The sequence below is a fragment of the Somniosus microcephalus genome, chromosome 10 (genome assembly GCF_052327205.1).
Source record: "Somniosus microcephalus isolate GS21.2 chromosome 10, FLI_Smic_1.0, whole genome shotgun sequence".
NCBI lineage: Eukaryota > Metazoa > Chordata > Chondrichthyes > Squaliformes > Somniosidae > Somniosus > Somniosus microcephalus.
Window position 1 is genome coordinate 178159108 of NC_140996.1, and position 22657 is coordinate 178181764.

At 42.4% G+C, this 22657-nt stretch overlaps 1 protein-coding gene across 4 annotated transcripts in view; it reads right to left on the bottom strand.

The window, feature by feature from the left end:
- rnf6 (ring finger protein (C3H2C3 type) 6) overlaps positions 1-21946 on the bottom strand; it is a 63382-nt gene extending 41436 nt beyond the window's left edge. For 2 of the 4 annotated variants that reach the window (XM_085999240.1, XM_085999239.1), the window contains exons 1-2: positions 21525-21831; positions 8325-8410 (exon numbers count right to left, since the gene is read on the bottom strand). In XM_085999240.1, coding sequence (XP_085855366.1) covers positions 8325-8410; positions 21525-21570 — 132 coding nt within the window. In that variant the 5' untranslated portion in view covers positions 21571-21831. The other 2 variants (XM_085999241.1, XM_085999242.1) reach the window with 2 other exon arrangements.
- Positions 21947-22657: the final 711 nt, after the last annotated feature.

Consider the following 22657-nt stretch of genomic DNA (forward strand, 5'->3'; position numbering starts at 1 on the left):
TAGCAGACTTCAGGAGGACGTACAGTGGAGAAATGGGCAGATGAAATTTAATGCAGAAAAGTGTGCAGTGATGTATTTTAGAAGGAAGAATGAAAGGCAACAGAAACTAAACAGTACAATTTTAAAGGGGGTGCAGGAACAAAGGCATGGGGGTTTACATACACAACTGTTAAAAGGTGGCAGAACAAGTTGAGAAGGCTGTTAAATATGCAAATAGGATCCTGGGCTTTATAAAGGCAGGGAGCAAGAATGTTTTGCTAAACCTTTGGAAATACTCAGCTGGCCAGTATAAATTATTGGTTGGGCCTCAGCTGGAGTCTTGTGTTCGATTCTGGGCACCACACTTTAGGAAGGATGTCAAGGTCTTGGAGAGGGCGCAGAGGAGATTTAGTAGAATTGTAACGGGGATGAGGGCCTTCAGTTATGTTGAGAGACCAGGGAAGCTGGGATTGTTCTCCTTAGAGCAGAGAAGGTTAAGGGGAGATTTAATAGAGGTGTTCAAAATTATCACAGGTTTTGAAGAGTAAATAAGGAGAAAGTGCTTCCACTAGCAGGAGGGTTGATAACCAGAGAACACAGATTTAAAGTAATTGGTAAAAGAACCAGAGAGGATGCGAGATTTTTTCCCCCACAAAAATTGTCATGATCTAGAATGCACTGCTTGGAAGGGTGGTGGAAGCAGATTCAATAGTAACTTTCAGAAGGGAATTGGATGTATACTTGAAAAGGAAAAAAATGGCAGGGCAATGGTGAAAGAGCAGGGGAGTGGGACTAATTGGATAGATATTTCAAAGAGCCTACACAGGGACGATGAGTCGAATGCCCTCCTTCTGTGCTGCATCATTCTATGATTCTCAATCTGAGCGTCAAGTCTACGTCAACTCCCAGATTTGTCACCATCAGCTAGAGACCAACCATGGTAGCAGCCTACGACGCCCAGCAAGCACTTGCACCGACAACCTTCAGCATATTTTTAATGAACATTAGTAAAAGTAAACATTTGCAGTGTGCCAGAACTTCTTATGTTGAAGTTCTGCTTCCCTCTTCCAAACACCTTATCTAATGGTGAAGAACCACTGATAGGACTAAGAGCAAAGGAAACCATTTGTGGGACAGTGGCTTTGTCTTTTTTATATATAAAACACTAAAATGAGGCAATATATAAATAATGGAGGGCATTGTTTACATCATATTTCATGTGTGCGAAATTAAACTTTCCACTTAGAATTTTGGCATTGTTTAATCTTTGTATTTTGTAACATATTCTAAATACTTACACCAGCTGCATTTATGTTTCTATCAGAACTCAATTAACAGCAAAAACAAAATTAGTGCATAAATGAGCAGAATTTCTAGAAGGTTTGAATCATTACACAAGTGCTTATAAACTGAGAACTGCTTTCTATATTTAGCATTACTTAACTTTCAGGCCACCCAACATTAGATGGAACTGCTGTTCCTCCAACCAGTGTCTAAGTTTCTCCAGGTGTCACTGCAGGTAAATCTGCACAATAACTTGCATCTGTATAGCACCTTTAATGTAGTAAACATCCCAAGACTCTTCACAGAAGCATAATTAAACAAAATTGATATCAAACCACAGAAGGAGATACAAGGTGGGGTGACTAAAAGCTTGGTCAAATAAGTTTTAAGGAGAGTCTTAAAAGGAGAAGACACAGGTGGAAAGAATTCCAGAACTTAGGGCCCAGGCGGCTTTCGGCACGGCTGCCAATGGTGGGGCGAAGGGAATAGGGGATGCTTAAGAAGCCAGAGTTGGAGGAGCACAGAATCCCAGGAGGGTTCTAGGGCTGGAGGAGGTTACAAAGATAACAAGGAGCAAGGCCATTAAGGGATTTAAACACGAGGATAAGAATTTTAAATTGGAGGCGTTGGGGGACTGGGAGCCAATGTAGGTCAGCAAGCACAAGGATGAACGGGACTTGGTGCTAGTTATTATACAGACAGCAGAGTTTCGGATGAGCTGAAGTTTATGGAGGGTAGAGAATGGGAGGCCGACCAGGTGAGCATTATAATAGTTTTAATGTAATGGTGGGCGAGTGGGAAGGGATGGGTGGCGAAAGGTGAAGTGATCACCAGAAGTGACAGAAGGGCAGCAAGGGGTTAAGAAAGATGCAAGATGTGAAGATGCACTGCAAAGGGAAAAAGTGCTAAGGATGTGTTAAGCACAAGGGAGTAGTGAAAGGCATTATATCGGGTGTGATCGGGAGAGGGAGCAGTGTGCAAAGTAATGGGAGAGAGTGGGCTGGGAAGATGCAACAGGGATGGTGTGATGCAGTAGGAGAGTTGAAAGGAACCAAGGCCCACAAGTTACATTTTCCCTACAACTTTCATCGAAAGATGAAACCTGCAGGCCTCAACAGCTCCTTTCCTTGACTGAAAGCAAAGAAGCAAAAATAGAGCAGAGATAGAGGGAGACCAAAAGGAGGAAAAGTGCAGAGATGAGTTGGAGAAGAGACAGAGACACATGGAAGCAGAAGAGGATACACAAAATGAATGCAGCATCATGAATAAGACAGACAGGCAAGAGGGATCACATTTGCTGAATTTCTATGAGTAACACCATTTTCATTGAAGTCAAAATTACCCCAATATAAACAAGTAGGTAGAAGAAAATTGAGCAATCAAAATCACTCAATTTGATCCTGAACTGGAACAAAATCCTAGAATACAACATTCAGCTATCTATGGTTATGAAGAGAAGTTGCTTTAATTTTCTATCATCCAGCATGATTGAGTTATGTAATTTATACCACACACACTGTAGTTATTGGGTTGAACAACACATTCAACATTGGAAAAAGAGATAGAGTTTAATACTGGGATAATGTGCTTTGAAGGGGCTGCGCAGTATCATACTTCAGATTAGAGATCGGTTTCCTTTGAGCCACTGATGATGAGATAGTATAAAGAACATGGCAAAAGAAACAGCCCTAATTTGGGTGCCCTTTTGCATCAGTGCAGTGGTTTGAGGTGCTAACTGACGCACAAGTGGAAGTATAACTCAAAGTCATGTCTTTATTTCACTCCTGAGCACATTAAAACTCAATGGTTAATTTTTTTTACTAGTATAATTTTCTTTATCCCAGATTGACCATAATATACGTAAACCTTCATCATTTTCTCAGAAGGTAGTCCAACATCTCTAAGTCTGCACCAGGTCCAGTGCAAAGCAATATTTTCAAAGTGCCCAGGTGGTCCACTGAACAGAGCATTGCACTCGATAGATCAGAAGCTTTGAGTGTTGTGATGGAGACAGCTAAATGAAATACAGCAAAGATGGTGTGGTCCAAGACGTAATGGAGGTGCAACAAGAAGATTGATGAGTCAATGAAAATGGTGCTCAGAGAAAGTAACTATAGCTTTGCCTACCACGTGGTAAAATCAAAATTATCCCAATATTGTAACTCGAGTTCATAATTTAACCAGTCATTCCTTTTTTGGGAGGAGTGGGTCATTTTCAGATTATTCTTAACTTGAGCACTGACTGAGCATCAGACTTGGACCAGGCTTTAATAGCAGCACAGAATACAAGTGAAGTAATGTTGTGCCAAAACATTCTCAATTATAACACACAGCTATGTATTTCAAACAATACAAAAAGTTTGATACATCACTGGTTTTAGAATAATGAACCTTTTGGGGTTATGTGACATATCCATAGCAGGCATAATGTCTACCAAGGAAACCTTTGCACAGTATTTGCAATCTACTAATTGACGAATTTAACATCAGTCCTCAGACCAAATAAAAGATTAAATACTCTGTTGAGCACCGATTGTGAGCTACACAGAGGAAGCTATTGGTTTCCGACTAATACATTGAGGAGGTTTATGAATATCTGCTGGTTATGAATTAACAAGCAGCAGAGTTTCACAGAATAGGTGAACACGTGGAAGAATTTTTCTGAAATGCTTCGATTTTCAAAGAAAACAGCTGTTTGTAGACCACTGCAACACATGTACATGACACAGGAATTGAAAAATCCCAAAGGATTTTTAAAAAGCACTAAACACGGAAGTGAAAAAATTTGAAGTTTACTTAAAGCAGTTGATAAACATACAAATAAACAAATAGTCTTGTTTTCTTCACACCAAACAGTAGGAATTGTCATGAAACATGAAAACAACAGATAACATTACATACTGAGGCAGAATGTTTCATTTAAAAAATCCCAAACATAATGATGAAGAGCTAAAAAAATGCAATGTGTTTTTTTTTTAAACATTACACTTAAATTTTTTTTTTTTTTTTTTTTTTTTTTTTTTTTTAAATTTTATTTTTTGTTTCACAGTTTGAATTGACTGCTACGTTTTGGGAGGACTTATCACTTTCGACAACCTCTTCATACACTGGCAGATCAATGCCATGTCAACCTGAAGACCAAATAAAGACTAAACTTTTGAGATTTGAATGGTCACATTCCAATGCTGCACAGTAAAGGCCAGCTGGTTTCTTCCCAATATGGTAAGCAGGTTCAGGAGAACCAACTTTTTCTGTCAAATGGCCCCAGCCAAATTGCACAATATAAAATAGAGAACTCACTACATGGGCATTTCCTGATCCAGCATGCAATTGCCCTACTCCAGCTTAGTGTGGCTATGAAGTGGATTGTGGAAGCATTCACACCTATTGTGAGGCTGTACCCCTTTTGTTCCACTGGCCCAATTGTGATCCAGTTGCCTTGTTACATACATCTGGAATGCTGCCCTTCAACATTTTGGTGAATCATGCATCATTGCCTTGGGCATTGCCAAAGCTGTCAACAGTTTGTAATCAGGCACTTCGAAACAAGTTACCATAGCGTGGCTTCCAACCAAAGTTGTGTTCCATCGCGGTTTAGTTTCCTCTCCAAATTGCTCTCTGTCCCTTAGTTGTTGGTTCCTGCTCTTGACTCTTGTTCAATTAACTCAGCTCCCCTGGGTTCTGTTCTCTCTTCCTTTCTGTTCCTTCTTTGTATTAATAACCTCCTTCACATCTATCTACTTTTTTTGCTAATGATTCCACTCTACTTTCATGAACATTCTTTCGAACACATGCCCTCAGAGCTCACAATCTCCAGTCCTCTTGCAGTATAATTGCTGAATCACTACATCTTCATCTCCTCCATGTCCTTCAAAGACACACTTTCATGTTTCTCTCAACAGCTAGTACGGTTTATATTTGATAACTCCACCTTTAGTCCTTCTTCACTACGGACCTATCTCCGCTGATCCCAAAAGGAATGACCACATCGTCTCCATTGCTAAAGCTACCACCAGAAAGCTTGGTTTCCCCTTCGATACCAAGTGCCAGCCTGGCTCTGTTGGTAGCGCTCTTCCCTCGAGTCAGAAAATTGTGGTTCAAATCCCACAATGGACTGGAGCATATAATTTAGATTGACACATCAATGCAGTTCTGAAGGATTGCTGCATTGTCAGAGGTGCCACCTTTTGGATGAGACATCTACTTGCTCAGACAAATGTAAAAAAAAAATTACACTGGCTCTCCTGGTGTTCTAGCCAGACTCAACCAACACTACCAAAATAGATTGACCTGGTAAGTTTTGGCATAACTATTCGTGAATGGCATTCCGCCAGTTTTAAGAAAAAATTACTGCGTAACTTATTTATGCCAGGTTTACACGGAATCTTCACTACACGTGAATTTCCTTGATTGTTTGCGCCACTTTCGATATACGTCCGTCAAAACCCTCTTGCTCATTTACATAGCTTTGTCCCATGCAAAGAATTTACGTAAATAATGCACTGGCAACTGGCATAGATTAACGCCCAATAATTTAGGCTCAGTACTACTGAAAATGACCTGATATTGTGTAACAGATTTCTAGAGTTGAAGAGTGATTTTCTGTGTAATTTTTGTTTTTGAATTTTTCTTACTGAGACCGGCAATATACTTAACAAAAGTGCTGTCTGTCTCAGTACACCTGAAATATTTTAGGACTAAGCAGCTGGAATGACCTTCCCACTGGGCATAAACCTTTATTGCATAGTAATGGAAGAGGAAGAGCATCAGGGACAAGATGCTCTTAAGAGTGCAGCACCATGGCAGAAGGCACTGAAAGAGTGAAGTCATAAGTATAGCAACACAATGGCCTGGAATTTGTGGTCAGCGGCAAGCAACAGTGCTTGCCGCTGACCTCAAAGAAAGCTGCCCACAAAGAACCATCGATCTCTGTGGCGTCGATTTCAACTCTCCCGGCCTTTGTTTGGATCTGGTGCCAAATCAGGAGATTCGCCAGCATCCAGCAACAGTGATGTCATCAAGCTGGCTAAACAGCCAATCACAACTGAAGAATTCTCAGACAGCAAACCAGGAAGTAAAACGCACAGAATCTAATTTACTTTTTATAAATTTTACAGAGCGAAATGAAGATTGGGACATACACATAGGATTAAGGTAGAAGATGAAATATCATAAACTTTAAAAAATAATTTTAAAAACAATATAGTTCTTAATCATATTAATGGAAAAATTTGACATTTCACAAATATAAAATTAGTTTTTCAGGGCCAGAATGGTTGTTCAGCCAATACGCCATTAAAAAACCCAGTTACCTCTCTTTCAACAAGGCTTAACTTTCCAGCGTAATAGGGGAAGTTTTCATCCTTAAATGTGATTTCAATTGATTGCCAGCTCTGGGGAGTTCCACAGCACACCCTGTAGCGGAGCAGTGAATGACTGACCGCAACTTCAGGATTTCCGAGTTTATCTGCGCATGAGCTAAATCCTGAAGTTGCTGTTAGTTCCAGAGGGGTAATGACTGTGAACGCTGACAGTTTTGCTGTCATTACCAATGCAAGATCCAGGCCAATGCAACTGCATCTTTGTTACAGGACACAGCAATGAGTAGTTGCATGTAGAAATGAGTGGGTAAACCAGAAACAAGTTCCTCTCCAGCAAGCCTGGTGGTAAAATGTCAGCAATCTCAACTGGACAACTGAGTTCAAATTTAGATTTAACAGAGATTCACACTCCCTCATTATGCAAGTTTTGGTGTTTTTTTGCCAGACTAGTAAATATTCAACACTGTTGCTGTGAAGTATCAAAGTGGTCTGTTTCAGTCATGTCCAATACATTAGCCATATGTGGCTAATTGCATTTCTGATTAGTAAATAAAAACTGAGTAATAGACACCATATGCATGTGTACTTTAACTGTTGTGTGTGTTTGTTGGTAAAATGGTAAGATGAAAAGCAGCTTGTGCAAATGTTTTTTGACCTGTATGAGCTTTACAATAGTATATATTTTTTAATCTTTGGATAAGACAGTTTTCTACTAAAACAGTGTTGCCAAATTCACATCTGTGGCTAGTCAGCAATTTCTATTGGACAACACTACTCTATTTCACACTCCACACATGCAAGCATCCTTATTTTACAAAACAGTCAAGTAATCAGCAATAAAAACACATGCAGTTGAGTCTTTATTTTCTGAGGGAATACACCATTTTTAAAAAAGCTTGTAAAGTATGTTGAATTGTAACACAAATGGGCAACAATTGGTGGTACGGCATTTGCGCTTGTTTCACACCAGTTTTTACATTCCAATGTAGGCAAATGAGCTCCTCAGAAAATTCCAGCACAAGTTCCCATTGGCAAAATTGGCACAGAAACCGGCGTAATTTTTGCATAATTGCAATCTCGGAAATTTGGGGCAATTATCTCAATTCATTTGCTGTTTGCGACAGCTTGCCTTGTGAAAATGGTTGCCATGTTTACATACATAACAGTAACCGTACTGCAAAAGTAGTTAATTGGCTGCAAAGTACTTTGGAATGTCCAAGCACTCTATAAAAGCATCTTTTTATTTTTTCTCTTGCACTCCTGGGCAGGATACAAGAAAGCATTCATTTTCTGATAGGTAGTACTTCTCATCTCCAGCCTCCAATCTCTTCCAATTACAACCGTATGTGTCTTATCTTTTTTTCTCTCTAATCCTCAAATATACCATCCTACATACTTCTCCCTTCTTCCTACATGTCTGCTAGACTGACATCAAGACACATCCTACTTTAACTCATCCTTCCCTGTGTGTCAGAACCAAACAACATAATTTCCTGCTTCAAGCTTTGAAAATCTAAAATTGGTATTGTCTCATCAGTTCTTTCTGATTTATCTTATCACTTTTAAACCTTGATGGATTTGTCCCTTAAGCTTCTCAATATAAAAAGGGCAAACCTCCAGCTTCCACCGTAGCAACCAGAGAAAGCCTTGTGGTGATTCCACCCTTTGAAGACATGCTTCCCTTACTGCTCAGCAGGAAGGCTGCCTACTTGAACCTTTGATGCTATAGATGATCATCACCTGCAGGGAGACTTCAACATCGGTGTTAGAAGTGTCCTCCATACTTTCTGACACGGTGTTACTCTTACTTGGACCCCAAGGTGAATCTGTGAAAACAAAATAATAATGTTACCTTGGATTTTTAAACTGTGAATGAACTTAAGTTATGACAATTAAACTATTGTAGATGAAGTAAAATCACTTGCATTAGTTACCAGCAGCAAAAAGTGAAAGATGCAGGACATTGTTGGAGATTTGCAGGACGTTCTACCTATACTTGCATGCTTGTTATAGTGGACTATGAGCTTTACAATATTATGTATTTATTTTTGGAAAAGACATGGAAATTATTCTATGACTTACCAGATTTCTCAGCAGTTGCAGATGAGGAGATGGTGTTGTCGTTACACTTCGGTCTGTGGAGACGAGCTATGATAACTTTAGGTTTTCAAGAGTTTTATAGGTGGCCTTTTGTGGTGGCCAGCTGGTACTATTTTCAGCTTGCATTTTGCTGATTTTTTGAGGTCATTATTCTTTATGAAAATCTGATAGATGTTCAGAAGCTTAAAAAATGTTAGCTTTTCAAATGATACTAACCAGTGCTTCAAATCAGTGATTTTTACAAGGGATCCTTGTATTTTAAATAATTGATTTTCAAAATTCCATCCAGATAGTTAAAACGTCAACGTTGCATAAATCTGGCTTCCTGGGTCATTTTACAGAAGCCGCTTTTCGTACTTAGTCATAATTGCACCAAGTTGTGTCACTTGCAGTATAGCTCATTTATCTGTAAATCGGCACAAAATGTACTTAATAGCAGCTATTATTTGACTGAATGGATTAAATTTCTTCTGAATTTGTGCTGAAATCCAGTGGAACTAAAAACAAGGTATTGGTGGTTTGGTGTAAACTAAATGCAGTTAACACAGCAAAAAGTGTCTAAAATGTCTTTATGCCAACAGTTCAAGTAATTCTCATTTCCCACCTCCATGTCTACACATATATAATCACGGTTATAACTGGATCTGAGACAGTTGCAATTCTAAATCTAATCAGACAACTTGAAGGTAAAAATTTAAAGTTACGTGTTTAGCAAGTAGAAAATGCCTACCAAATTGGAAATTTATTAGGTGTGAAAATTAAAGAAAAAAAGACTTGCATTTATATAGCATGTCTTTGGGAATATTCCAAAGCACTCAACAGCCAATGAATAACTTTTAAAGTATAGTCACTATTGTCACAAAAGCAAAAGGGTCAGCCAAAGTGCCCACAAGGTTCCATAAACAAAAATTAGATAATTTTAAGTTTATTTCTTTTAAGGTAGTTCATAGTTAAGGTAATAACAGAAAATGCTGGCAAAATTCAGCAGGCCAGGCAACATCCGTGGAGAGAGAAAGAGAGTCAACGTTTCAGGTCGAATCCCTTCGTCAAGACTGAAAGCACAGGAATTGAAACAAATGAAAAGGCCAGTTTGGGGGCTGGGAGAGAACAAGAGAGAAGTGAAGAGACATTAAGAGGTATTCAAAACGAGGCGAGATGGTGATAGGACTAGGAGACAAAAGACAGCTCGTTTTGAATACCTCTTAATGTCTCTTCACTTCTCTCTTGTTCTCTCCCAGTCCCCAAACTGGCCTTTTCATTTGTTTCAATTCCTGTGCTTTTTCAGTCTTGGCAAAGGGCTTCGAGCTGAAACGTTGACTCTATTTCTCTCTCCACGGATGTTGCCTGGCCTGAGTTTTGCCACCATTTTCTGTTGTTATTTCGGATTTCCAGCATCTGCAGTATTTTGCTATCATAGTTGAAGTAGTTTGGGAGAGTGAGAATCCAAGAGTTTAAATTTGAGGTAAGAGTTTTTTAATTAAAAAGTATGGCAGGGGACCTCAGTCCCATGCGTTGCACAGCCTGCAGCATGTGGGAATGCCTAGACGCTTCTTGCAGTCAGGATGACATGTGCAGTAAGTGCCAATGGTTTGGCCAACTTGAGATCCACTTTTCGGAGCTCGAGCGTCAGCTGGAGGCACTGCGGTGTATCCGCAAGGCTGAGAGTTACGTGGAGAGCACGTTTTTAAGACGTGGTCACCCTGCAGCTGAAGAAAGTGCAGTGAGAGAGGGAATGGGTGACCACCAGTCAGAAGGGGGGCAGGCAGGTAGTCAGGTAAGCCCCAGAGTGCATCTCACTCAACAACCGTTTTTCTGTGTTGGAAAACGGTGAAAGTGACGGTTCCTCTGGTGAGTGCAGCCAGAGCCAAGTTCACAGCACTGTGGGTGGTTCAGCTGCACAAGGGGTGGGGGGGGGGGGGGGGGGGGGGGAAGGAGCAAGAATGGAAGGGCAATACTAGTAGGAGACAATAGTGAGGGGTGCAGACAGGCGTTTCTGTGGCTGCAGACGTGACTCCAGGATGGTATGTTGCCTCCCTGGTGCCAGGGTCAAGGATGTCACTGAATGGCTGCAAGGCATTCTGAAGGGGGAGGGCGAACAGTCAGAGGTCATGGTTCACATTGGTACCAACGACATAGGTAGAAAGAGGGATGCAGTCCTGCAGCAAGAATTTAGGGAGCTAGGTAGCAGATTAAAAAGCAGGACCTCAAAAGGTTGTAATCTCTGGATTAATCCCGGTGCCATGTGCTAATCAGTATAGGAATAGGAAGATAGAGCAGATGAATGCGTGGCTAAAGAGTTGGTGCAGTAGGGAGGGCTTTCGTTTCCTGGATCCCTGGGTCTGTTTTTGGGGAAGGTGGGACCTGGACAAGTCGGACGGGTTGCACCTGAACCAGAACAGGAGCAACATCCTTGCGGGGAGGTTTGCTAGTGCTGTTTGGGGGGGGGGGGGGGTGTTTTAAACTAACTTGGCAGGGGGCTGGGATACGGAGTGGAGCTATAGTAGGGGGTGATGCACAGCCAAATAGAGAAAAAAACAAATCAGTCTGGAAGGCAGAGCAAATATGTAACGGCACAAGGGAGTATGGCAAGGCTGGATGGCATTTATTCTAATGCGAGGAGTCTTGCGAGTAAGGCAGATGAATTGAAGGTGTTGATGAACACATGGGAGTATGATATTGTTGCTATCAGAGAGACATGGTTGAGGGAGGGGCAGGACTGGCAGCTCAATATTCCAGGGTATAGAATCTTCAGGAGAGACAGAGGGAGGTGTAAAAGGAGGGGGGTCTCAATATTAATCAAGGAGTCAATTACTGCTGTAAGGAGGGATGATATCTTAGCAGGTTCCTCTAATGAGGCTATATGTTTAGAACTTGAAAACAAAAAGGGGGCAAGCACTTTGCTGGGAGTGTACTATAGGCCCCCAAACAGTCAGGGGGAGATAGAGGAACAGATATGTAGGCAAATCTCAGAGAAGTGTAGAAATAATAGGGTAATAATAGTAGGAGATTTCAACTTCCCCAATATTAACTGGGATAGTCAAAGTGTGAAAGGCTTAGAGGGTGCGGAATTCTTATAGTGCATCCAGGAGAGCTTTTTGAGCCAGCATGTAGAAAGTCCTACAAGAGAGGGGGCGGTACTGGACCTAATTCTAGGGAATGTAGCTGGGCAAGTGGTAGAAGTGGCAGTAGGAGAGCATTTTGGTGACAGTGACCATAATTCGGTGAGATTTAAGGTAGTCATGGAAACAGACAAAGATGGACCGGAAATAAAGCTTCAAAATTGCGGGGGGGGGGGCAATTTTAATATGATAAGGCAGGATCTGGCCAAAGTGGACTGGGATCAGTTACTTATAGGAAAATCCACATCAGAGCAGTGGGAGTCTTTCAGAAAGGAAATAGAGAGAGTACAACATCAACATGTTCCGTCAAGGTCAAGGGTGGGACCAACAAGTCCAGGGAACCCTGGATGTCAAGGGATATACAAGAATGGATTTGGAAAAAAAGGGAGGCTTTTGGCAGATACAAAGGACTAAAAACAGTGGAAGCCCTAGAGGAGCATAGAAAGTGCAGGGGGTACTTAAAAAAGAAATGAGAGCAAAGAGGGAGCATGAAGTAACACTGGCAGGCAAAATAAAGGAAAATCCCAAGGTGTTTAATAAGTATATTAAGGATAAGAAGATAACCAGGGGAAGAGTAGGGCCCATTAGGGACCAAAGTGGCAATGTGTGTGTAGAACCAGAAGATGTAGGTGAGGTTTTAAATGAATATTTTGTGTCTGTGTTCACTGTGGAGAAGGACGATGTAGGCATAGACATCAGGCAGGGGGATTGTCATGTACTTGAACAAATTAGCATTGAGAGGGAGGTACTAGCGGTTTTAGCGGGCTTAAAAGTGGATAAATCCCCAGGCCCAGACGAGATGTATCCCAGGCTGCTGTGCGAGACAAGGGAGGAGATTTCAGGGGCTCTGACACAAATTTTCAGAATCTCTCTGGCCACAGGGGAGGTGCCAGAGGACTGGAGCACAGCTAACATAGTACCATTATTCAAGAAGGGTAGTAGGGATAAACCAGGGAATTACAGGCCAGGAAGCCTAACATCAGTGATAGGGAAATTATTGGAAAAAATTCTGAGGGACAGAAAATCGTCTCCACTTGGAGAGGCAAGGATTAATCAAGGATAGTCAGCATGGCTTTGTCAGGGAGAGATCATTTCTAACCAATTTGATTGAATTTTGAGAAGGGGTGACTAGGTGTGTGGATGAGGGTAGTGCAGTTGATGTAGTCTACATGGACTTCAGTAAGGCTTTTGATAAAGTCCCGCATGGGAGACTGGTCAAGAAGATGAGAGTCCATGGGATCCAGGGCAATTTGGCACGTTGGATCCAAAATTGGCTTAATGGCAGGAAGCAGAAGGTGATGGTTAAAGGTTGTTTTTGTGACTGGAAGCCTGTGTCCAGTGGTGTACCGCAGCGATCGGTGCTGGGTCCCTTGCTGTTTGTGGTGTACATTAATGATTTAGATATGAATGGTGGAGTGGTAAATAGCGAGGAGGGAAGCCTCAGGCTACAGGACGATATAGACAGGTTGGTCAGACGGGCAGAACAGTGGCAAATGGAATTTAACCCTGAAAAGTGAGAGGGGATTCATCTTGGGAGGACTAACAAGGCAAGGGAATACACAATGAATGGTAGGACCCTAGGTAGGGCAGAGGATCAGAGGGACCTTGGTGTGCATGTACATAGATCCCTGAAGGCAGCAGGATAGGTAGATAAGGTGGTTAAGAAGGCATATAGGATACTTGCCTTCATTAGCCGAGGTATAGAATACAAGAGCAGGGAGGTTATGATGGAGCTGTACAAAACGCTAGTTACGCCACAGCTGGAATACTGTGTGCAGTTCTGGTCGCCACACTTTAGGAAGGATGTGATTGCATTACAGAGGGTGCAGAGGAGATTCACCAGGATGTTACCTGGGCTGGAGTGCTTCAGCTATGAAGAGAGACTGGACAGGCTGGGGTTGTTTTCCTTAGAGCAGAGAAGGCTGAGGGGGGACCTGATTGAGGTGTACAAAATTATGAGGGGCATAGATAGGGTAGATAGAAAGGAACTTTTCCCCTTAATAGAGGGGTCAATAACCAGGGGGCATAGTTTCAAGGTAAGGGGCAGGAGGTTTAGAGGGGATTGGAGGAAAAACATTTTCACCCAGAGGGTGGTTGGAATCTGGAACTCACTGCCTGAAAGGGTGGTAGAGGCAGGAACCCTCAACATTCAAGAAGCATTTAGATGAGCACTTGAAACATCATAGCATACAAGGCTACGGACCAAGTGCTGGAAAATGGGATTAGAATAGGTAGAACTTGATGGCCGGCGCAGACACGATGCGCCGAAGGGTCTCTTTCTATGCTGTATAACTCTGACTCTATAATGACCAGTTAATCATTTTTTTGCTGCAGGAAAAACATTGACCAGGACAATGGGAAAACTCCACTGCTCTTCTTTGAATAGTGCCATGGGATCTTTTAGGTTTACCTGAACCAGTAGATGGGGTCTTCATTTAACATCTCAATCCAAAGTACAACATCTCAGACAATGCACTACTCCCTCAGCATTGCACTGAAGCATTAGCCTAGGTTATATGTTCAAGTCCTGGAGTGGGGCTAGAATCCACAATCAGAAAAGTTCTCTATTTTTTTTCTTCATCATCCACAACTGCCAAGTCCAAGCAGTAGAATGAGCTTTTATCGAGCAGCTGAGTTTCCCGTTTGAGAGTGCGAACAATAGATTCTACCATTCATTTTGCAAGTCCTTGCTTGGGGGTTGGTCTCCCTTAGGCTTTGAAACCATATGAAACAAACAGCTGTTATATTTGACAAAGGTGAGTTCATGTGGCCAATATAAAAAGCTAGCTGTCTACGAGCATTAACAGTGAAAACACTATTCCAGTTTTGATTTAAGAGAAAGTAGACAGAATGAAGGGATTCCAATTTCTTGTTCCAAATAGAAGTGGAAGACAATCTTTGGCAGGAAACCCTGGTACATCCTAAAAACTGCTCGAAGAGTTTCAAATCAAATTGGACTGATTGATAACTAGTGCCAGGATCTCAAATTTTAAAAGCGGATATCAGAACTACCAAACGCGCAGTCTTGCACAACAGAAACTCAAGATTACACAAGCAAAAAAAGGACCTGTGCAGAACCATAGCTCCCAACTGGAGACGAGGAGCCATTCCTGTTATTCATCAGTCAGAGCAATTGTTCTATGGAAGAAAAAAAAAGAGACTTGCATTTATATAGTACCTTTCACGACCTCAGGATGTCCACTACTCTTCTTCAAAATAGTGCCATGGGACAGTTTACGTCCACCTGAAGGGTCAGACAGGGTCTCGGTTTAACATTCCATCTGAAAGACGGCACCTCAGACAGTGCAGCACTCCCTCAATACTGCATTCGAATGTCATAAGAACAAAGAAATAGGAGCAAGAGCAGGCCATACGGCCCCTTGAGCCTGCTCCACCATTCAATATCATGGCTGATCTTCTACCTCAACTCCACTTTCCCACCCTATCCCCATAAGCTTAGATTTTGTGCTCAGGTCTCGAGTTGGAATTGAACCCACAACCTTATGACTCAGAGGCGACAGTGAGACATGGCACGAACTTCAAGCAGTCCTTGCCACAGCTTGAAGCTGATCAGAGAACCTGACCAAATAAATTAAGTGGCAAACCCAGAACCAAAAACCTGGTTGTCATTGCCTGCTCTGTAAGCATGTGTCCAGGCTCTTGATAAGGGTTGTGTATGATTGCTGCCCTGACAGGTGACATTTCAATGCTTGGAATAACAGCTCCAACACAACTGCTGAATCAGAATTTTCAGTGATCGACATCATGTCATCCAGCCACAATGAATCCAATAGATCTTAACAACATGGGCTTGGGCTTCTAGAATGGGGGGGGGGGGGGGGGGGAGGGGTGGTGGTGGGTAATGCCACATTGTCAGTTAGCACTAGACCGAGCTCCTGTTAGGCAACACCAGACTGGCCTCAGTCTTCTCTGGACTCATTACTGGTGTCAACTGGTGCGAGTCTGACACTCTCACTGGGATAGCATCAGTCACATAATCCAGTTTTGCAGGAGCCTTGGTCTTTGCCCTTTCTTGCCTGAGGAATCACTTATTTCAGTGATGCTGAGCAACAGCGGCTGCTGAGATGTTCCCATTGCTTGAATTTATCTTGTGGATTTCTGCTTGTGCTTTCAGATCCTCACAATCTTATCCTGGGGAAATGTAGGAGGTTGCTGGAGACATCCCCGGCAGGTACAGGCAAAGAATCCAAGGCAAAAACGTTAAGTGGATGGGGAAGATAGACACCTCTGGCATCTATTCTGGCCATCGGCAGTCATGAAGATCCTGCTGCACTTAGCATTTAAAGCCTTTTGGCTAGCTGGTAGAGGATTTGATGTTGACCATGAACTAGAAACATGTTTATGTGGTCTTCCTCTTCACAGAAGCTATTGGGTTGGTAGCAGACTCATGTGGGATTTAGCATGCTCTATTTACCATCTTGAACCATGGCTAACTGATAGATATGGTGCCAAGTGCCCCAAAGTGCAGTATTGTGGCTTTGTATGAGGGAATCTCAGATCGCATAAGGCACTAAGCTGAAAGTCTTACAAAAAATTGAGCGCAACACAAATGAGATTTTCCCCAAACCTTAAGATGATCTTCTATCGAGTCATAACCTGCCCTAGACATTCATTACGAGAGTAAAATCCAGTCTGTTCCTTTCTGATAACTCCACAGGCCTCCAAACCATCCAATCACTGCAGGAGTTCCTCAGGGCAGTGTCCTCGGCCCAACCATCTTCAGCTGTTTCATCAATGACCTTCCCTCCATCATAAGGTCAGAAGTGGGGATGTTCGCTGAGGATTGCACACTGTTCAGCACCATTCGAGACTCATCCGATACTGACGCAGTCCGTGTCCATATGCAGCAAGACCTGGACAACATTCAGACTTGGGCTGACAAGTGGCAAGTAACATTCGCACCACACAAGTGCCAGGCAATGACCATCTCCAACAAGCGAGACTCTAACCATCTCCCCTTGACATTCAATGGCATTACCATCGCTGAATCCCCCACTATCAACATCCTGGGGGTTACCATTGATCAGAAACTGAACTGGACCAGCCATATAAATACTGTGGCTACAAGAGCAGGCCAGAGGCTGGGAATTCTGCAGCGAGTGTCTCACCTCCTGACTCCCCAAAGCCTTTCCACCATCGACAAAGGCACAAGTCAGGAGTGTGATGGAATACTCTCCACTTGCCTGGATGAGTGCAGCTCCAACAACACTCAAGAAGCTCGACACCATTCAGGATAAAGCAGCCTGCTTGATTGGCACTCCATCCACCACCTTCAACATTCACTCCATCCACCACCTTCAACATTCACTCCCTCCACCACCGGCTCACTGTGGCTGCAGTGTGTACCATCTACAAGATGCACTGCAGCAACTCGCCAAAGCTCCTTCAACAGCACCTTCCAAACCCGCGACCTCTACCACTTAGAAGGACAAGGGCAGCAGACGCATGGGAACATCACCACCAACAAGGTCCCCTCCAAGCCACACACCATCCTGACTTGGACCTGTATCGCCATTCCTTCACTGTCGCTGGGCCAAAATCCTGGAACTCCCTTCCTAACAGCATTGTGGGTGCACCTACACCATATGGACTGCAGCGGTTCAAGGCGGCGGCTCACCACCATCTTCTCAAGGGCAATTAGGGATGGGCACTAAATGCAGGCCTAGCCAGCGACGCCCACATCCCAATGAATAAAACATTAAAAAAAAAAATATCTACATGCCATGACAACTTGAAGAACCACCGTAACAACAGCCACTGATCTGAGATTCCTTAATCATTTCAAATGTCACCAGGATTTCCGCTGTGAATAGAAATCACAACTGTGAACTGGAGCACAAGTTATGCATGCCTCAACCGGATCCTATTCAGCAGCCTCCGAGGTGAGAAGGTGGCTCCTGACACTATTTCAAAGACATTGTGATTCTCCCTCTTCCCCATTTGTCTGAAGCAGTTTTTAGGAATTTGGCATGAATATTGATGGAGCTAGGCAATTGTGTGAAGTCCACTTCCTCCTATCAAGGTAATTCAATAAAGTTTTCTATCTGTGCAATTCACTCCAGTTTTTTCAACCTCCATGCAAAGGAGTTCTTACCACAGCCTGTTGCATTCAGATGCTAACACAGTATAATGCTCTCTCCAAACCCTGAGGACAGTTTGTTAGGAATATTAGACTCGTTAGCGATCCAGTCATCTGCACTGGCCCAGAAGTACCTTTTTGATCATGATTAACAGCAGATTTTAAACGACAAAAAAGTGATTTAGGATCACTTGTGTGCCCTTGCAGATGAAGACAATCCACTGATCAGTGTACCCTTTCAAAGGGCCTCTCCTTTTGTCCAACAGCTCTCCTTTCTTTTAGTTACCATAATAGGACACAGCTTAGTGGATGAGCAGATAATAGGCTCCAGCTTGTTTGTTTTAGGACTTCAGCTGCAAAGGAATCATTGACCACGTGATCTGCTGTCATGTCTGCCCTGTCGGCAGTCACACAGACCTGGTCCCTGGCTTCTTGGTCCGCAATATCCTTCTTAACTTAAACAAAAGCCATTCCAACCTGGAAGTCATCCTTTGTTGCGAGACCAGGATTTTGCCAACAGTGAGGAGCTGCCCTTTTGATGATGAAAGAAACTGGCCAGTGTCATTGGAAAGCAAAAGACATTCCAATTCACAATTATGTGATAATTGCTGTGCCACTCTGAACCCTGTGTTGATAACAGAAAGCTGGTGGAAAAGAATCAAGAGAAAACTGCATCATGATTGAAGCTCCAGGACTGACATATTGCAATTACGCATAGGAAGAAATGGAGAGTCAGGAAACCGTTTGTGATCCCATCCAGAAACATACTTAGTCTTGAAGGTCCTCTAGAGCTCAGCACCGTGCATCTTCCAAGAAATGTACACAGATCCCCAAACGCAAGGCCTGGGCCCCTTAAAAGTGTGCATTTTCCCAGATACGATTCATAAAACACACCCGACTTCCACTGCAAGCAAGTCCTGGTGAATGATCACAGCAACATCCCAGGCCATTTGTTGGCTGGATCCATAAGCCCTTGAACTATTCAGTAACTCTGAAATCTTAGTTAATGGTCATTCACTCTTCCACAGGTCAATGTCACAAAACCGATCCCGAGAAAAGAAAATTCGACCTTGGGCTTACCATTCAAGGAGTTGGTATTCCACCTGGCAAAAGAGAGGTCACAGCTTTGAGAGAATCTTGACACGTCATGATGGAATAATTTTTGAGGCAGCTCATCAATACTGCCTGATACAATGCCCAGTTGAACACGTGTAACATTTGTGCTCATGACCAACAGCCTTAACCATACTAAGTACGTGAGTTTCCACCCCCTCTGCCACCCAGATCGTAAAATAAATCGTTCACTTGAAATCTTACACAAAACTAAACGAATATTCCCCTCCAGAATGTATTTTCGGAATAAAATAAAAAGTCAGGAAATTATGCATTATAAGGCTACATCAAGAAACACTGGTAGATTACTTGCGCCATAACATCTATCTCGATTAAAAATCTTACATCTGTCCACACTTGGTCAACTTTTTCCTGTTATAAATTCTTATGTCCACATTTATAATGGAAACTACCCATATAAAATTTGCTGTACGATAATTCCACCCTTGTCCCTGCCTCCACAAAGGAGGCACTGTTGCACCACCACTGGTGTAATGGTGTAATTACAGCATGCCCCAGGTTACATATGCAGTTTCCATTATAAATTCCTTTTTGCACATTTATAATGGAAATATAAAAATAAAGACAGAATGTATGACTTTAAAATGGAGACTGAATTATGTGAGCATGCCCTGGTCCAATTAACCCCACTTCAACTAAAGACTTGACTCACTATGTGCATCTGTACAGATCAATTATTGTCCTAATAATCTCCCTCTCGTGACGTAGATTATGGTTTTCATTTTTCTACAGCTGCTCTCTATAATCCAGAATGTGCTGCCATTTTCTTCTTGCTACCAAGAATAGCAAAGGTGTCCAACTCATCAGTGTCTCCTTGCTGCTTCCCCTTCAATGCTGTGCCTAGGGTATGTTAGACATCATAACATATGACAGATTACAGAGTATTGTTTAACCAATTTTGAGAAAGTAATGCTTCCAAATAACGTGATATATATTTTTGGGGGTGAAAGTCACAATTGATGGACATAATAAAATAATAGCTATACTTATACCCATGACAATGCGGTCATTAAAAATATGAAGTTTTAATTCAATTGTTTAAGATCACCACTGTTCTTCAGAATATTTTAAAACCCTCACAATAATGTAAAACGTCAGCAGACATTGCAAAGAAACTAGACAGAATTTAAGAGGAAGGAGCTAGGCTATAGTACATAAGCACTAGCACACCATTCTGATCATACTCAATGCTGGTAGGTATCAGGATTCAGAGCAGCAAGAGGAAAATGGCAGCACAATTCAGGGTACAGGAGACTTCTGAAAAATTCAAAGTAATTTACGACAAAGTCAATTGAAAACGTAAACATCTTAAACTAGAAATGTCATAAAGACAATGTTTAGGGGACCATATACATCTCTTTAGTAGTGCACCCTAGAGTATTCCTTTGATGTGAGCAGCCAAGTCTGCTGATAAATTCAGAGACAAATCAAACAAGGATTTGCAAGATGTGTGCACTGTCATCCAAACAAAATGGCAGCTGGATCATTATCACAAGATACAGTAAATGCTTTTAAAAATGATACATCAAATGGAGTAAGAATTTGTAGTTCAAAAATACCTGTTAAGGTGTAATTTATATACTAGATTTTACAGAATTCAGATGAACATTGATTTCCAACTTACAGCAAATTCAATTTCTAATGCTTTAAACCTCATATCAAATTGTACTGCACTGAACCAAATGAAGTTAACCAAAGCAAGCAAAAAGGAGAATTATACATAAAACAACAAACTAGGAATGACTATGGAGCATCAACCTAATTGCGAGAATTGGACATTACCAAACTGTTAAGAAGCTAGAATGGTTTGTAATAAATAATAATAATAATAATAATAATAAATAATAATATCAACCTAAAATTAGGTTACAGTCTTGATATACTTCACCTATATTATTAACTGTTCACCATGTGTATATATACACACACACACACACACACACACACACACACACACACATAACATTTACATTTTATATACTCATACAGTTAATTAATTTTTGGTCAATTTTGTGAAGGCACCACAGATGACAATTTACCCAACATTCTTCATGTAAAATGACATAACATTGCAAAACATTATTTAGAATATATAAACTGTGAGTAATGGGAGAAATTATGCATGCAGCATATATTGGACTGCCCTAGATTGTTCTGTACCAGTATAATAATGAACCTGGTTAGCCCAGATACAAATATACTAACAGAGACCACCACATCACTAAAAATTAAAGAGATAGTTTTATATTTTTTTCACTATAGAATGCATTTGTACCTAAACCTTTTTAACGACAGAATTGATGCTTGTGGAGCCCATTTGGTTACTTGGACTACAGGAAATCATATTAGTCCTCCAGACAACTATATCAATCAGAATTTAAGATAAAATAAAACAAAACCTACAAGAAGAAGCATTAACCTGATGGGGGGAAAAATCTTTTAAAACCCAGTTTAGGCCCCAGTGCTGCAAGCCAAAATACAACCTACCATGATAGTAAGCGTCAACTGAACGATTGACATCCAAACTGACCATACGGAATTCAAATAATCTCTGACGCCATTTTCTGCGACAATACCTAACCAATCAACATTGAACGGGGGCGGGACTTAGGCCATCAGGTTAGACTGATCCGCAACGGATTCCCCCACCCCCACTCCAAAAAAACAAACCATTTAATGTCACTGCAGAATAAAAGATGGAGTAAATGACCCGCTACTATTTTAAAATAAATCATGATATTTCACAATCGAAAAAAAACAAATAAACACGCGGCGCCGAATGTGTTAGAGAAAGGTGATACCTCACAGTCGACGCTTCTTCGCCCTGACACAGGCTCGACTCCACAGCTGTGACCGTGAACTGGGCCACAGCGCGTGCGGCTCTCAGCACTAACGTACGGACCACTGAGCGGCCGCAACACACGATCCTGGGTCTGGATTGGCCCAGCAGGGGAGACTGGCACTCGGGCCACGCCCCCCGCATCGGGCCGCGCCACGCCCACTCCCCTCGCGCACGCCGTCCCCGGGCTCGAAGTAGCACATTGGAATTTCTTAACTTTTTGATTTGAGGAGGTGCAGAGAAATGTTACTAACTCGAAAAAAGAAGCCGCACGCTTCTTAACTTTGGCATTCTCTGCCCCAGAGTGCTGTGGATGCTGACTCTTCGACTACAGTCAAATCTGAGATAGATTTTTGGATTGGAGAGGAATCAAGGTATATATGGAGTGGGAAAGTGGGGTTGAGGTCGAAACATAGAAGACTAGCTGGAGTGCCAGGCGGTGCCGAGGCTTTTTCGAGGGCATGTTGTTGTTGGAAGAGAGAGAGCAACTGGGGGGGAAGAGAGAGAGCGACTGGGGGGGGAAGAGAGAGAGCGACTGGGGGGGGAAGAGAGAGAGCGCGACTGGGGGGGGAAGAGAGAGAGCAACTGGGGGGGAAGAGAAAGCGCGACTGGGGGGGGGAAGAGAGAGCACGACTGGGGGGGGAAGAGAGAGCACGACTGGGGGGAAGAGAGAGCGCGACTGGGGGGGAAGAGAGAGCGCGACGGGGGGAAGAGAGAGCGCGACGGGGGGAAGAGAGAGCGCGACTGGGGGGGGGAAGAGAGAGCGCGACGGGGGGAAGAG